Raw genomic sequence first — 17,398 nt, 5'->3', positions numbered from 1 at the left:
CGCCTTCTTTTTGCCTAATATGGTCTCAGACTATTTTTAAGAGCTGTCAAGTGGTTGAGGCTCAGAATTTGATTTACAGGCCCTGAAAATGTATTCTGGCAAATGTCACCCTGCTTTGAACGGTTGATCTTTATAGAGAGAGATTCTCTGCTTCTGTCAGTGACATGGCAGAGACAAGCTGACACCACTTGGGAATCTAAACCAGTGAGTCCCAGAGAGGCTGCCTTGGGAGACTTGGCCCATCCCCAACTCAGGCCCCCAGCGAGGGTTCGGGAGGGCTCTGCATTGAGCATCAGCAGAGTGCAGGAGGAGGAGCCCCTGGCCTTGAAGGCCTGACCTTCCCGGCACTTTGCCATTGACATTGGCAGAGGTGGTATCAGCTAAGGAGGCGGCCACCCTGGGGGGCAGTATCCAGGTGGCAATTTACTTTCCTGACCTCCACTTCCACACTCCTTCCAAAATATGCACTGTGTGCTTTAATTACCTTAGGGGATATGGGTTCAGCAGTCAGTGTCATTGGACAGATGAGATAAATGCATGAAGAAGATTTGCATGCACAGGAACTGGTGTGTGATTGGCAGAGGCAGCTGAGCACAGGACTCCCTGGGTTGATACTGGGGAGAACCTGTGGCTTGGCCTACCAGCTTCCACAGCTGGCTGGGGCTGTCAGGCCTGGGCTTCAGAATTCCCTGGTGCTTTTTAAAAATTGGGGTGCTGGGCCCCTTGAGAGACCCACTGAGTCAGACTCAGTGGGAGGAGGGCATAAGCATTTAAATAAAACCTCAGTAAGTGGCTGTGGTGCAGCCAGGTTGAGCCCCTGAAGCCCAGCCACACCACCCTTTACAGAGGCCCTGAGATGTCCAAGGACTTTCCCCAGCATTGGGTCTGGAGCAGGCCTAGAACCAGCCTCTCCATCCTGTGCCCTTAGGGTGCTCTGAATCATGGGATAAGATTTCTCCTAATTCTCAGATCACCTGTATCCAAACTTATCCTTTTAAGGTGGGGAGAAGTAAGAAGGTGGTGTCTCTTCAAATTTTGAGAAATTGAAGGGCCTTTGTTGACAGGGCCCTGTCTGCTTTTTATTTTATGGGTTTGTCTTTTTTTTAGAGACAGGGTCTCTCCCTGTCATCCAGGCTGGAGTGCAGTGGTGTGATCATAGCTCACTGTAGCCTCAAACTCCTGGCCTCAGGTGGTCCTCCTGCCCCAGCCTCCCAAGTAGCTGGGACCACAGGTGCATGCCACCTTGCCCGGCTAAATTTTACATTTTTTTGTAGAGAATGGGGTCTTACTATGTTGCTCAAGCTGAGTTTGTGTTTTTGTTTTCTCTACCTCTGTTGATTGAATAAAGACTTCTTTGGGTGTGTTTCAGAGTAGATGCCCCGATTTCGTTGTTCTTGTTTTCCTCTTTGGAGGCCCAAGCACTATGGTATCTCTTCCGAAACTGAGAGGAGGAGAGCTGGAAACAGACGCTGTCTCCTGGGGCAGATCGCGGGGTGTGTGTCGAGAGGCTGTTTCATGTAGACAGAGCCGTGTATCTCCACTCCCTGGCCAGGGAAAGGGGCCCAAAGAGGCTGTCTTCTGTGGCCCGTGGGAATGAGATGCACCCTTCCCTGAAAACTGTTTGATTATGAATAGTTCCAGAAAACAACCCAAGATTGCTCTGTACACAACATTCTGACAAAAGATTAATATTTTTGCTCTGTTTGCATAGATTTTAAGAAGTAACATATAGTCCCTTTCCTCACCCTCTCACCCTGAAGCTTTCCTTCTTTGTGTTCTACATCGATGTAGTTCCAGTGAAGATGTCTTATCCCACGACCTTATAGGGAAACAATTGTAAGGCGTGCTTTCTGGTCCTCTTTGAAAATCAGTGTCCTCTTTGACCCAGTTCTGAAAGCAGAAGTGATTTGTATGAACAGAGCTGTGCTGAAGGGTTTGGCCGCACTTACATAGGGCACCCTTTTGCTGGCCACAGTAAATTTGTCACTGAGGGATTAGTAAGGTTGATTGGAAGGAGATGCTGTTTGCAGTGTGAAGGAAGTGGGTGTCCGTCTCTGCCGCCCCTGCACTGCCCTGCCATGTGTGCCCACAGGTGACTCACAACCAAGAGAACGTGTTTGACCTGCAGTGGCTGGAGCTGCCCGACGTGGCTCCGGAGGAGCTGGAGGCCCTCTCGAGGAGCATGGTGCTCCACCTGCGGAGGCTCATCGACCAGCGGGACGAGTGCAGCGAGGTGCGTCCGCGGGGTGGCAGCCCGGGCAGCCTGGGAAGGGGCTCAGGCCCCTTCATCTCCTCTCCCTTCATCTTCAGCCTAGACGCCTCAGTCCTGCTGCTGAGGTTCTGGTCGGGGTGGGACGTGCGTGCTTTCCCTGGTTACGGCCCCTGCAGTGCATGGTCACCTCGGGCCTGTGGGAAGATACAGGGGATCAGGACGCGGAGCTTGGGGCCCCCCTCCTTCGTACATTCTCTTTTGTTTCACTAAATATTTCACCTCTTTTCAAAACCTACGCCAGCCTTCTCCCACCTTCCTCCTGGTTTCTTAGTCTCCGCTGAAATATCTGTCTTTGGGTGGTTTCTTCACCCTGTTCGAGCTCAGGGGTGGTGCTGGTTAACCCCGTTTGTTCTCCTCCGTCCCCCTCCCTGCCCGGCTGCAGCTGATCGTGGACCTCACTCAGGAGCGTGACTACCTGCAGGCGCAGCATCCACCCAGCCCCGTCAAGTCCTCCAGCGCTGACTCCACTCCCAGCCCCACCAGCAGCCTCTCCAGTGAAGACAAGCAGCACCTGGCCGTGGAGCTGGCCGACACCAAGGCCAGGCTGCGGCGCGTCAGGCAGGAGCTGTGAGTCCCCGGCTGCTTCTCCTACCTTTGTGTGTGTTGTTACAGTCGTGTTTCTGGTGTGGCATCGACTCACATGCGTGGTGCCGTCAATGGCACAGCTCTGACGTGCGCCCTGGAGTCAGCTGGGGTCTGCCTTGAGCTTACTCTTTGACCTGGGACCAGCTGCCTCCCCGTCCGAGGCCCGCACTGGAATGGGGGCGGGGGTTCTTCCCGGTCTTCAGGGTTTCTTCAGTCCAGACAGTGCAAGTTGTCCACAGAGGCAGCCTCCAGTCCATGCTCAGCTCCAGCTTGGGGCCGGGACGACCACACCTGGTGTGTTTTCTTGGCTGGAGGGAGGAGGTGCTCCTCCTTCGGTCCAGTCTGGTGAGCCTGTTCTCCCAGGTTACCTGCAGCTGGTGGATATCACCTGGCTGGTCACCCGTAGAGCCTGGCCGTAGGGTAGTACAGCTGCCGCTGGGGTCTCCTTACCTGCCCCACACACTTGGAAGGAGACCTGAGTGGCGGATGGACATAGTTTAAGGGCCAATATTGCAAACTTACAAAGAGAAAAGAATTTTGAGTCGGTAACATTTTTGCAGGCCCCATAAGCAGATCGCCTCCCCACCGCCCAAATCCCTGGCGCTTTCCTTTTCCCACTGGTCTTAGAAGTGGCGGCCTGCGTCCGGGACTGCTTGTTAAGGAGGCTGCCTCCCACACTCTTTGTCCTTACTGCCTCTGCAGGGAGGATAAGACAGAGCAGCTTGTGGACACCAGACATGAGGTGGACCAGCTGGTGCTGGAACTGCAGAAAGTTAAGCAGGAGGTGAGTTGGGGGCCTGAGCCTGTGTGTCCTGGGGGTGGCAGGGCTGGAGTGTCCAATAATGGGGCCTGTAGGGTCAGGAGCACAACAGCAGCGCTTTTAAGCCACCCAAGAGCCACTTGTCCTGAGCACGGCTATGGGGATGACCCTGTTTCTTAGTGACAGCAGGTGGAGATCCCGTGTGGTGGCGTGCACATGGAGGCCCCCGGCCACCAGGAGCTGGCTTGTCCTGGGCCATCATGGAGACACCATGCAGGAGGGAATTGGCCTTTCTGCCCTCCCTAGAGGATGCCCTAAGCTAGGTTCTCCTGCCTTTGTCCACTTTCCAGAACATCCAGCTAGCAGCAGATGCCCGGTCTGCTCGTGCCTATCGAGATGAGCTGGATTCCCTGCGGGAGAAGGCAAACCGTGTGGAGAGGCTGGAGCTGGAGCTGACCCGCTGCAAGGAGAAACTGCATGACGTGGACTTCTACAAGGCCCGCATGGAGGTAGGCGGCCTTGCTGCGAGGCCCCTGGATGGGGCTGCTGGAAATTCCTCAGAAGCAGATTCAGACTGACTTGTCCTTGGGGGCTTGGGGAAGCGGAGCCACAGCTGTCTCAGCAGATGCTTCCCTGGCACCTCAGCCTGCCTGGGCTTCCCAGGGCCCCCGTCTTGCTCCTCTTCATCTCCCCGTCAGTAGGGGAGGGGAAGGAGTGTCATTGATTGATGTAAGGCAGTGATTCCTTTCAGGGTTTCTCCTGCCCCCACCTCATGGCATTATGATCACCTTCTATCCGTGTGCATCTTTTAAAAGACTTCTTGCAATTTCTGTGGCTAATTTGCTAGGACTATTTCCTCATCTGTGAGAATAACAGGCAACTGGGCGCAGGCGGCTCATGCCTATAATCCCAGCACTTTGGGAGACCAAGGTGGGAGGATCGCTTGAGGCCAGGAGTTCGAGATCAGCCTGGGCAACATAGCAAGACTCTGTCTCTACAAAAAATAAAAAAATTTATCCAGGCATAGTGGCACGTGCCTGTAGTCCCAGCTACTCAGGAGGCTGAGGCAAGAGGATTGCTTGAACCTGGGTTGTCGAGGCTGCAGTGAGCTATGATTGCACTGCTGCACTCCAGCCTAGGTGGCGGAGAGGAACCCTGTCCCTGAAAATAGGAATACTGTTATGGCTCTGTGAGGTTTCAAAGATGGTGTTGGGCAAGCCCCATAGTAAGTCATCAGCCGGTGGAGGCTACTCGAACCGTCTTTATTTTAAGTCTTATCAAGGTTCTGGGAAGAATGCAGCTGAAAGGGTCAAGGCTACATGGAGACCCAGACCCAAGTGAGGTGTCTGATGCTTTGACCACTCACCCTGACAACCTCATGTCAGGAGCAGCTTCCGGGACCCTCTTTTCTGAGGATTTAGGAATTTTTCCCATTGCCTATTCCGGGGGGGCTGGAAGTGGTTAGAAAACATGAGCTGAGTGAAATCAGAATACTGGCACACATCGAGTGGACTTGTTCAAGGCTAAGAAATAAGCCCGATGTCCCTCCTACCAGCCAGAAGGCTGCTTAGGCCACCGAAGGCAGAGCGCCGCATTGTCCTCTCCCTGCCATGGAGCTGTCGGGCTTGCCGGGAAAGGCTGTCGGCCCAGGATTTCCATGTGCTCTGTGCTGCAACCGGGCCCTGGAGGCACTGGGGCTGGGCGAGGTGGGTTGGCGAGGCTATGGCAAGGGCCTGTCTGTTCCTCAGACCCACTCAGGGAGTGTCCCCTGAGGAATGTGAGCCACGTGCTAAAGCTCCTTGCCCCCTGCTGAGAAGGCATCCTAGAGGCTGTGCAAAGCCCGCCCAGGCCTGGGCGAGGGGTGGAGAGGGTAGACCGTTTCTCAGCTTTGTCTTGGAGATGGGCCACTGGCTCTGTGGGTTATGAGAGGCCCAAATCCCCGGCACATATGGGCTCCGGGACATGGGCAGCTTCTGACGGCTGCATCACTGACTGGAAATGCCCTGGGTGGGAGGACTGGGGACTGTCATGCACAAACCACCACCTCAGCAGCTCCTCCTGCACATGGGGGACCTCGTGCAGCCCCAGAGTGAGGTCATGGATGGAACGTGACTCCCACATCTCACCCCGTACCCTGATTTGCGGAGGAGGGTGGGTTTGGGGATCCGGTCTCTGTATTTGTTCCCGGCCTTGTGGGAGCATCCTCGCTCAGTCACGCAGACGCGTCTGCCCAGCACCTGCCTGCATGGTAACCGAGCCCTGCACCAGGAGCAGAGGATCTAGAAACGCACAGGCTCTGCCCTCTGCATCAGGGAGTTCTTGGCGTTTGAGAGAGGTTTCCATAGTCTCCAGTGTCATGCCTCTGTGAAATGACAGAAGTATTTTTCACATTAACGACTTTCATAGTGGAAAATTACCATGAGATTTATAATGCCTTAGATTTCGTATTCATTTTATTAATCACAAGAGAAAGAGCAATAGTGTCTTATCTGCATGAGACATTTACTCAGGGATAGGTAGTGACACACACGTAGGTTTGCAGACACAGAGCCATCGACGCAGGTGATGAACTGGGCATGGTCGATTGAGTCCAGGCCACTGTTGAGAGGAGTGAGTTGTACTACCTTCGGATGCCCATGGTGTCAGGACTCAGATAAGTGGTGGAGGACACCTGTCCTTGGATTGGAATAGTTACAACACCCTAGCAAACCATCTTCAGTCCTCATAGGATGCTTAGAACAATTTAGGATTCCCTCCCTTGTTCCTCTTCTAGACTTGAAACCTTTCTGTTTGTGAGTGATTTTGCCTTTTTCATGCAGTGACATTAATTGAGCAGCATGGAGATAGTCATGGAAGAAACAGCTGAACCTACAGGGCTTAGCTTCTGGGGAGGGGAGCAGGCAGGCAGCACATGGTTAGGACGCAGCACCGTCAGTGCTGTGCTGGGGGTCACGGAGGGGAGGGCGCCTCATCCAAACATGGGCTGGGGCCAGGGAAGGCCTTTGCTGGGAGGGTGCTGTTGAAAGTGAGGCCTGAAATAGCTAGGAGTTAACCAAGCAGGGAGAGCCAGGCAGGGGGAGGAGCAAAGGCCTGGAAGCCCGAGAAAGCAGCATGCAGGAGAGAAACCCGAAGTCAGGGCCACAAGGTCCTGGTGTGTCCGGGTGGACGGTGAGGGGTGAGGCTGGAGGGGCTCTCAGGGCCCAGCCATGGAAGGTGTGCAGCATGCCCATCAAGCATTTTCACGAGGCGGGTGGTGTGGGGTGTTTCAGAACATTTAAGCACTTAGGCTGCGTGGCCCCAAGTCTGCCCGATGCATGAGCCCTGCTTTCCACCACTGCTTCCCCGAGTCCCACCGGACAAGGAAGCCTGGCCCAGGAGTTTGGTTTGTGTCTTCATGGGGCGAGTTCTCAGCATGTAGGGCAGTTCTGGCCCCTGGGAGGTGTTGGAGAGATGCTCGTTGAGTGAATCGTATCTGGAGCTGGCTTTGGGCAGTGCTGCATTTGCAGAGCTGGTGGCTGCTGTACTGCATTGGAGCCCCCACCTTCTCAGATACCTGCAGAAGCTGAATATGGGAGCACAGACCTCCCGGGGCGGGCCTCCCACCTCAGCACTCAGGTGTATGTTGGACTCAACTTGGAATGCAGCTCAGAGGCCTGGAGCTGAGCTGCTTTGAGGTGGGAGCCAGGTACCATCTGAGCCCTGCTGGGGTTGAGGTGAACCCTTGCCCCCAGTGGCAGATGCCTGGGCCAGTCACTCCCTCCAGTGCTGAGTGGGCTTCATGTCAAGGCCCGGCGCTACCTTAATGCATAGGTGACTTTGATGGGCCCGTGTTGCTTTTAAGAAATAAGTGTGTGCCCAGCTTTACATGAAAATCCAGGTTTTTCAGGGTGTAGCGATGCACATTTCCAGGGGATTTGCCCTGAGAGTCCTTAAGAACAGTTCCTATGCAGTTCAAAGCAGACAGCACCATGAAGAAATGCATCTGTGGCCCAGGCATGGTGGCCCAGTGGCCCATGCCTATAATCTCAACACTTTCGGAGGACAAGGCAGGCAGATCTCTTGAGCCCACAAGTTCGAGACCAACCTGGGCAACATGGTGAAACCCCATCTCTACAAGAAAATGCCAGAAATATCAGCCGGCTCTGGTGGCAGGCAGCTGTGGTCCCAACTCTTGGGAGTCTGAGGTGGGAGGATTGCTTGAGCCCTGGAGGAGGCTGAGGTTGTGGTAAGCCGAGATCTGCACTCCAGCCTGGGCGACAGAATGAGACCCCCTCTCAAAAACAAGAAATGCATCTGTGAATTGAGGTTGACCCACAGGTGGTAAAACATTAGATTAGAAAAGACCCAAGTACGAGGTATGTTTATCCACAAAATAAAAATGAAGTGGTTAGAGAGAAGGATAGATGGATGGATATGTGATAAAGCACAGATAGCAAAACTTGTAATTGTAGAATCTAGGCGGTGTGTGTATGGGTGTGTGTGACACAATTATTTTGACCTTTCAGGAAATTTTATATTTTTTTGTAATAAAATGTTAGTGTTAGAAGAGATATTCCAAGTAAAAGGTCAGTGGGACAACAGGCACTTTGCCTAAGCTCACACTTGGTCAACCACATCCATTGTGAAACAGTTAAAAATATTGATCAGTTTAAAGCTGTGAAGCAGTTTCCCATAAGTCTCAGCTCTTCATTTCTCAGTTTCTCAAGATGTGGTCTGTGTCTGTCTGTATCAGGATCAGCTGAGGGTTTGTGTTTAAAATGCAGATTCCTGGGCCCCACCCTAGACCCCAGGGAGTAAGGGCAGGCCCTAGAAATCTGCATTTTACAGGCCCTCTCCCAGGCCATCTTGTCCCCCTTAAAAAAATAACCTTACTTTAAAAAAATTAATGTGTACATTATAGGAAACTGAAAAAGACAAGCAAAGAACAAAGTCCTCCAGAATCACAAGCAGTTTACAGTTTGCCGTGTCCTTCTGTGTCCTGTGTGTGCACACAGCCTCGTTTTACATGTTTGAGAGCATGCAGTATATGTCATGCTTTTTCACACATCATGAATATTTACCAATTTGAAATCCCAAAGCTGTATGAGTATTTTGATAACCAAGAATACACTACACCACAACTCAATCTGTTAGGAAAAAATGTAATCCTGCCTTTCTTTGGACATAAATGTCACAGATGACAAAAATGGCAACAGGCTTCTAGATAAAAGTATTGGCAGAGTTAATGTTAAAATACTATATTCCCTTAAGGCTCAGTTTAAAATAAGACATAAAGCAACAGAGTACACTAAGTATATGTTTGGAAGAGAATTCATTAGCAGATCTATACCGTTAAAATATTAGCAAGAAGGTATGTTTCCATTGAATTCCTTAATGTATGCCTATAGTACAGCCAAAAGAGATGCACACACGTCAGTGGCTGTCATCCAAATGGAAATATGAACACATCTGCATGTGTCTGTCCCTTTATACTTCCTGGATTCCTCCCAAGCTGGAGGAATACGGTTGCAGACGAACAGAGTGCTTTTTTTCCCCCCTGAGGCTCTTCACTCCTGGATTCCCTCCGGAAAGGCAGGGTTTGCAGAGCCAAGGGTCAGTCTGTGGGCAGCGTGTGGCCAGAGGCTTTTTGTGTGGACCTTGAGCCCCAGCAGGCAGGACTCTGTCTTACTTGACTGCGTATACAGAGAGCCTGGCACACACAAGGCACTTGGTAATCACGCCACCCTTTGCTCTGCAGTTAAAAGGCTTGCAGTCTGGGGAGGAGGGAACGGGAGGAATCATGAGTTTTTCGATTCCTCGGGACTGGAGACAGGGCTGTTAGGTGAGATAGGCAGGAGAGCAGAGAGGTTATTGGATTTGTGCCAGCTCGAATTGGTGCAGCACTTGCAGGTACAGTGGGAGAGACTGGTGGCCGGGTCCGCCCAGACAGGCTGCCCCGTCTAACCCGGAAAGCACATCGGTGTGCATCACCGAAGGGAGAGCGCGTCCTGCCATGTGGGAGGACGAGATAAAGGACCCAGGCTTCGGGGCAAGGGCAGATTAATTTTGGTTACAAAAACATGGAACACAAATGTACATGGTTTGTTTTCAAAAGTCTGGCAGCTATTTTTTACTCCTAGCCTAGCTTACATAAGAGGTGAAACAACTAAATGAACAGCAGAGTAAGTGTCCCTCGGTCCAGGAGGAAGCGTGTGGGCAGGCGTGGGGTGTCCCTGACTTCCCTTTGTAAATAGTAGTTCTTCTGCTCGGTGCTGTCCATAGCATGGGGGTTGCCCTCAGGGCTGCGTGGGAGAAGGACGCATATTTTTAAAATTGCATCCCATATTTTAAAATTGGCTGCAATTTTTCCCATATTTTAAAACTGGCTGCAAGTTTCTACTGCAGGCAAAGGGCAGATGCATAGATGCTGTGTGCATCCTGAGTGGAGTGGATGTAACCTCTCTGCTTCTGTGTGATTTACGGCTCTCTAGGCAGCACGGGCTCCCAAATAGCCCGAGGGGCAGAGACCTAGCTGGGCAGAGTCTACACCCAGGGGCAGAGACCTAGCTGGGCAGAGTCTACACCCAGGGGCAGAGACCTAGCTGGGTGCAGTCTACATCCAGGAGCAGAGACCTACCTGGACACAGTCCATACCCAGGGGCAGAAACCTACCTGGGCACAGTCTATACCCAGGGGCAGAGACCTAGCTGGGCATAGTCTAGATCCAGCTCGCCAGGTGTTAAGCAAGTCTTGTCCCCATCTGTCAAAGTGGGGGGTGCTCTGGGGCATGTCTGAGACCTTGGCATCCTGTGATACAGGAGCATGTTTGCAATGGGCTTATCCTGGGGTGCACCTCTCCATGGGGAGCCTCCCTGACAGGGAGCTGCCCCAGAGGAGGTGGGGACCCTGGAATAGATCTCTGCAGTGAGGGGTCAGCCAGAGGGACAGAAAGGGTTGTTGGCCAGCACCAACCAGTGAGGAGCTAGGCTAATGATCATTCCCAGAATGTATGTGTGTGTCTTTCTCTCCTCTCTCTTGCACGTGCACACACACGTGTGCACATCCTCCCCCCGCCATGGTGACCAGGAATGGGGTGGGGCAGGAGCTCTGCTGTGGCCTGGTCTGCCTTGCCCACGAGGCCTGGAGATAGGGCCCCAGCTCTCCTGCCCTCCTCCAGCCTCCTCTGGCCCCACACAGCATCTCCTGCAGCTCTCAGAGGTCTCAGTCATCTTCGGGAGGAAAAGGTGCTTGGGACATGTTTGTTGATTTGGGTCCAGTGTCTTGAGGCCCCTGAGGCTCTCCCATCTTTTACTTAAAACAGACCTTTCCACTTTCCTCCACTCTCTCCAGCTGCCTCTCCCTGGGCTCAAAGGCAGAACTGTGTGAAAGCAGTGTCATCTGTGGGCCCATTTCCCCCAGTCTCTGGGGCCACCTGCCGTGCCTGCACCCCCCCCACTTACCAAAGCCACTCTTGCCAGTGAAGAGTGCTCCTGACATGGACATATCCGGCAAGCACTCCTCGGCCCCAGCCCCTCCTACCACTTCCTGCCTGAGCTTCCACTCTCCCCACTCCTGGACTCACCCTCCCCTCGCAGGCCCACCCCTCAGTACCAGGGCCCTCATCCACCCCTCGGCCTTTGCTCCTCTGGGCTTTCTCCAGGGATGGCTCACCTGCCCCGCCCACTTCTCTTAGCCCATACACATAGACCCTTGAGTGCCAGATCTTAATCTTTGGCTGAGGCTCTGTCTTGTGCTCCAGGCCTCAGTGTACCCGGGTCGTCCAGAGACGTCTCAAGGCCAGTGTGTTCAGAGTCATTGTCTTTCCCTCCACACCTGCCTGTCCTGTCTCTGGTCTGGAGTCACATCCACTCGGGTGCTCAAGCCAGAGCATAGGGCGACCTTGGTTCTTTGTCTTCCTGCCCACCCCCCGCGTCCCACGCCCAGGTGCCCCTCCTGTTTATAAGCCTGTTTCTCACCTCCCAGCATCTCCCTGTCCGGAGGCGGGTGTTGAAGAGGGCGCCTCAGCCTCACTGGCATCCTTGCTCATGTTACTCCAGAGTTTGCCCGTGGAGTGCCCTCCCTAACAGTCTGGACTGGCCAGTCTGCCTCCGTCTGTCCTGCTGCAGAGGCCTTTGCAGCCGCTCTCCATGGCTCCTGGGTAAAATCCACACTGTACCCTCGTCTGCCACTCGCCCCCTTCAGCGCCCCCAGGACTCCTGGTGCTTTTGCACAAGTGCTTCCTTGGCCCAGCCCCGCTCTCTCCTCCCAGCTCGCTCCTCAGACTCCAGGGCCAGGTCAGGGATGGGGCGCTGATCTGTGCAGCCTGCGTCTCCCAGCCTCCTGCTCCAGGCACCTTGAAACCCCTCCTGACTGCAGGCGGTGCTTGTCACGTGGCACTGTCCTGTCTGCTTCCCAGCCAGAGTGGGAGCTCTTTGAAGACAGGGTCTGTGCCTTATTGACCCCTGGTCCTCTGTGCCCCATGTGCCTTCTGGCTCAGAGGTCCAGTCCCTGGGCAAACCCGGCCCCCGTGAGTTTTTATGGACACAGTTGTGTTGGAGCACAGCTAATGCCCATTTGTTGTCTCTTTTTGTGCTCCCTCTGTGGAGCTGAGTAATTGTGACAGAGACTTAAAACCTGCAGAGCTGAAAACATCACCTGACTGGGCCTGCACAGTCTCAGGGGCTGGCCCAAATGAGGTGCACAATTGGGTCTTTCAGTGAGTGGTAACTAGACTGTGTGTCTGTGGAGGTTTCCCTGCCTGCTAGGAATGGTGTCAGGTCCTAACTGTGTCCGTGCACTGAAGCCTTATGGTGGCTCTGCAGGTTTAGCAGCCACGTTCGTTCCTTCCCTCTTTTCAGATGAGGAAACTGATGATTGATTAATTAATAACATGGCAGTTGCTAAGCAGGGGGACCTGGGATGGGAATGACTGTCTGCCTCCAAGACCTTGATGCTTGCCTGTGAATGAACGTGAGCTTCAGCCTTCACAGGAAGGAGGAAGTAAAGGGGGTGTGGGGAGTGCTGAAAGTGGGGTACTCTCAGGAGGGGTGAGGGGCTGCCACTATCCGAGGCCGTGGAGGCCTGAGGAAGGGCCCCAGCCTCCAGCAGCTCACATTAGAGCTGACACATCACGTCATAATCAGGGAATGTCAAGATTCAGGGTACTTACTAAGGACACCTTGAACGCAGGGAGGTCTTCTGTTCCCACCTGGGACTTTGTGTCTTTTGTGTCTCCCTCATTCCTTAATAACTGCTGAGGAGTTGTGATGAGGTTCAGCACACTGAACCGGGCGTTGGACAGGACAGACCTGACGTTTGGTTTAAGGTTTAAGTCCCCCATGCTCCTCAAAGCGGGCGAAGTTTGAAAACAGGCAGGTGAAGTTCAAGGGATGTCCACGAAGCTGGATGAGCAGGTAGAGTTCAGAGCGGGGGTGATGTTTCCTGGGTGGGTAGGAGGTCTGCCCACCCTGAGTCAGCTGACCCAGACCCTCCCCACTGAGGATGCCCTGGGCTGGCCTCCTGCTGCTATGGCCTCCTTTAGGGAACTGTACGGCATCGTGGTCGCTACCGAGCTCCCTGGTCGGGGACAGCTCGTTTCTTTGATTCTGTACCCGCTCTGGTGCTGTGTGCTCCTCAGGGGTCAGGAGGCACCCTAGAAGCCAGTTTTTGCTGTTAACATGCTAGGTGCTCCACGGCGAGTGCTGGGGGTGCTCTGTTGGTGAGAGTTGGTGGTGATGGCAGCTGGCAAGTTTGTAGGTCTCAGGCACTGCACATGGAGTATTTTACACGTATCATCCGAGCTCCACATCACCCTGCCTTCAGGCCCATCCTGTAAAGGAGGAATCTGGGTTGAGAGTATATGTAGCAGCCCTGGGAATCGGGGCCCGTTAGCTCCCATGCTTAATCACTGCCCCAAGTCGCAGTGGCGGATTAGAAGTGAGCTCTCGAGCCTCCTGGACCAGCCCTCAGGCCTAGCCTGTGACTTCATGAGTGTGGTCCCCTTAGCTGTTTGCTGGGCTGGGCCAGGCCTTTAGCCCCCCAGGTCACTGGTGGTTGGGGCCGTGGTGGGGCGTTCTGGCCTTGGACAGCTACCCAGAGGTGTGGAATCGGGCTTCCCACTCCTCCTCACCAGGTCCCCGGGGGAGCTCTGGGCTTGCTTCGGGAGCTTGGCCGCAGCTTCTTCTGGATCCGGCTTCTCATTTCAGAGGTGGTGGTGGGGTGTGCAGGGCACTCGAGATGTTTTTGTTACCTTATATATAGTGGAGGTTGAAATGGCCAGAAAACCACGGCATATTTGAGTAGCAGTTAGAAATCTTCTGTTCCATGCCATCTCCCACTCCTGGCCATCCCCATTCATTCCGGGAAGTCTCTTGAGTTCTTTAAGGTCCACCTCACATGCCGCCTTTGATTCCTCCTTGTGGCATGATTTGGCCAACTACTGTTATTGAACACTTATGCGAGGCTCACAAGAGCAAACGCACAACAGTCCCGCCCGGGGTTCCTGATCTAGGGGAGGAACAGGCCGGCCTGCTGTGGCCTCAGAGCAGACCAGGGGAACACTAGGAGCCCAGAAGCCTGACTTGGGTGGGACACAGTGAATTCTCAAGCCCTTCTCCAAGCGGATAACTCAGGCTGGGTCTTGAGGGCTAAATAGGAGTTGGTTGTGAGGGTGAAGCGGCGGCAGCCTGTGCGGTGGTTGCTTAGGGCCTGAGGGTAGTGATGCTGGGGAGTGCTGGTGGTGGACCCTGCTGGAACACTGGTCGGAAGAGTGGGGGCAAAAGCCAGAGAGAAAAGACCGGGCCTTCTTTCTGCCTTGAAGTCTGTCATTGTGCTCTGGCTCGTGTCATTAGTACAATAGGGGCCTTTCACCCACACGAGCCCCCGAGGGTGGGCTTCAGGGAGCCGAGGGCAGTGAGGAGAGCACAGGGTCTGCAGCTTGTCAGGCTCCAGCTTTGTACCTCACTAGGTTCGTGGCTTTGAGCTCATTATTTTTTCTGAGTTGGTCTTTCATCTGCAGGAAGGGACTGTCCCTGCCTCTCTCTGAGGGCCACTGGGAGTAAGGCGGTTCATGGATTGCCTGGGCCAGGGCCAGCCACATAGTAGATGTGGTCTCTGCTGGGGACAGGCAGAGAAAGGCATGCAGGTGAATCCAGAGACTTAATGGTCAAGCCCCTCACCCCTGCCAGGCTTTGATCAAAGCTGTGTCCGCTGGCTGGAAAGTGTGTGGCTTCCCCTGCACCAGGAATCTTGGATTCTGGCCCACATAGGAAGATGAGCACATGGTGGATAAGCAGGAACTTCCCGCCTGGTTCCCAGTGTGATTCGTGAGTGGGACAAACCTTAGACAGCTCTGCCCACCGAAAGAAGCATACAGGTTCCTGGCGTGTGCCGTTTGTAACCTGCAAAGGCATTTGGGGGAAGCTCAGTTCCCCGCCAGATACCGAGCAGTGCTTGGAAAGGCCCAGGAGAAGAGAAACCAAGAAAGCCCTTAGCCTAGGAACAGTGGAGATGTGGGCCCCGGACCGACTTCTTCCCTTGTGCACATCACTGCCTGTGACAAAAGTAGATCCAGGTGGACCCCTCAACTGTGTATATTTGTGGAGTTCACATTTGTGTGGCTTGCTGTGCTGAGACTTTAACTGTCTTAAAGACCCCCATTTCCAGGAAACTGCCAATAACTTCTCTTTTCTAAGAGTGTTTGTAAGATACTCAGATTCAGAGCAGTGTATTGAATGAGAAAACTTATCTGAATAGCTGCTTTTTTTCCAGGCCCCACATCTGTAGAATGAATGTTGAATCAAGAGGTCTACTAGACTCAGACCTGGAACCCAGGATTGACTCTCGACCCCACTCCTTCCTTGTTAAGGAAATGGGCTCAGAGATCCCTTGTCCGTCCAAATGAGATGAAGAATGTCAAAGCTTTGGCACTATTCCCAGCCTATCTTGATGCATAGATTTTTTTTCTTATAGCAGAGAAAGTCCATTGTCCTTGCCCAATTAGAAAGGGTGAAGATGGGCTGGGCGCAGTGGCTCACGCCTGTAATCCCAGCACTTTGGGAGGCTGAGGCAGGTGGATCACCTGAGGTCAGGAATTCTAGACCAGCCTGGACAACATGGTGAAACCTCATCTCTACTAAAGATACAAAAATTAGCTGGGCGTGGTAGCGGGCACCTGTAATCTCAGCTACTTGGGAGGCTGAGGCAGGAGAATTGCCGAACCCAGGAGGTGGAGGTTGCAGTGAGCTGAGATCGCGCCACTGCACCCCAGCCTGGGCAACAGAGTGAGATTCTGTCTCGAAAAAAAAAAAGTGAAGATGATAAAAACAAAAAGTGGAGAAAAAACTTCCTGCCTCGGACTTCCCTCTGGATTGTTTGCTTGGGTCCAGATGCCTGAAAGAGCTTTGGTTTTAGAATTCTGTCCTAATGACCCAGGTGCCTTTATCTGATGGTTCTCATGTATGTTTTTGCTAACCAGGAGCTGAGAGAAGATAATATCATTTTAATTGAAACCAAGGCCATGCTGGAGGAGCAGCTGACTGCTGCTCGGGCCCGGGGCGATAAAGTCCATGAACTGGAAAAGGAGAACCTGCAGCTGAAATCAAAGCTTCACGACCTGGAATTGGTACTGCAGGCTGTGTTGTTACTGCACTGAAAACAGATTGGGGTCGGGCACAGTGGCTCATGCCTGTAATCCCAGGACTTTGGGAGGCTAAGGTGGGAGGATCCCTTGAGCCCAGGAGTTCTAGCCCTGGCAACCTAGTGAGACCCCATCTCTACAAAAATTAAAAAATTGGGCATGGTGGTGTGAGCCTGTAGTCGCATCTACCTGGGGAGACTGAGGTGGGAGGGTTGCTTGAGGCTGGGAGGTTGAGGTTGCAGTGAGCCATGATCACACCACTGCATTCCAGCCTGGGTGACAGAGCAAGACCCTGTCTCAGGAAAAAAAAAAAAAAAAAAGAAAAGAAAACAGATTGGGGCAGGTTCAGGTTTATGCCGTGCCCTTCTCTGATAGTTCAGCTACTGGGTTTGTTGCTGCTCCCGCCGCTGCTGCTCCCACCGCTACCACCAATGACTTGTTGACTGCGGGGAGTCGCTTGCTAAAATCAGCAGGCTTGAGTGGGTGCCACTTAACACCCACAAACAGAGAGCACTTGACTTCTGTATTGCTTTTCTGTAGGAATGAGTGTGCGTGTGTGTCTTTTGTAAGAAGGGTCTCTGCTGTTGATGGTGTGGGGTGAGCTGTGATCTGTTAGCCTCTTCACAACTTTAGAGGCCTTAACAGCTTTAGGGCTTCGCTAGAGCCACGAAGCTGCCCATCGCTGCACACTTGCTTTAAAGCCCTGTGCAATACGTCACTTTCTTCAGACAGCATTCAGTTAGGGACCTCGGGTCTCTCTTCATAACCTAGGTAGCCAGGTCAGCGTACCTTTGAGTGGCTTTATCTCTCATAGCAGGGCCCTGTGTTGGGACGTTTCTGTGCAGCTCTGTTTATTTGGAAGTGAGCCAGTAGTACATCTTCATCCACAGCACATGATGGTAGCTGTACAGGGGCTGAGGCTTGTCCAGAGGGCTCCCCAGCTGTGCAGCCTCACTTCTTGCCTCTTCTTACCCCAGGACCGGGACACAGATAAGAAACGAATTGAGGAGCTGCTGGAAGAAAACATGGTCCTTGAGATTGCACAGAAGCAGAGCATGAACGAATCTGCCCACCTTGGCTGGGAGCTGGAGCAGCTGTCCAAGAACGCAGACTTGTCAGACGGTAGGTAGTGCCTGGTGCCAAGGAGCCAGCCTGGCCGTCGCCG

At 53.3% G+C, this 17,398-nt stretch overlaps 1 protein-coding gene across 7 annotated transcripts in view; it reads left to right on the top strand.

The window, feature by feature from the left end:
- Positions 1 to 17,398, top strand: part of CCDC88C (coiled-coil domain containing 88C) — a 149,756-nt gene that overhangs the window by 77,341 nt on the left and 55,017 nt on the right. For all 7 annotated transcript variants that reach the window (XM_077941623.1, XM_015144375.3, XM_015144377.3 and 4 more), the window contains 6 exons: positions 2,093 to 2,233; positions 2,655 to 2,839; positions 3,560 to 3,641; positions 3,968 to 4,126; positions 16,072 to 16,218; positions 17,211 to 17,355. In XM_077941623.1, coding sequence (XP_077797749.1) covers positions 2,093 to 2,233; positions 2,655 to 2,839; positions 3,560 to 3,641; positions 3,968 to 4,126; positions 16,072 to 16,218; positions 17,211 to 17,355 — 859 coding nt within the window. The remainder of the gene's footprint in view (positions 1 to 2,092; positions 2,234 to 2,654; positions 2,840 to 3,559; positions 3,642 to 3,967; positions 4,127 to 16,071; positions 16,219 to 17,210; positions 17,356 to 17,398) is intronic.

The sequence above is a fragment of the Macaca mulatta genome, chromosome 7, assembly GCF_049350105.2.
Source record: "Macaca mulatta isolate MMU2019108-1 chromosome 7, T2T-MMU8v2.0, whole genome shotgun sequence".
In the NCBI taxonomy this organism is placed as follows: Eukaryota; Metazoa; Chordata; class Mammalia; order Primates; family Cercopithecidae; genus Macaca; species Macaca mulatta.
This window is presented reverse-complemented; position numbering and strand designations above follow the sequence as displayed.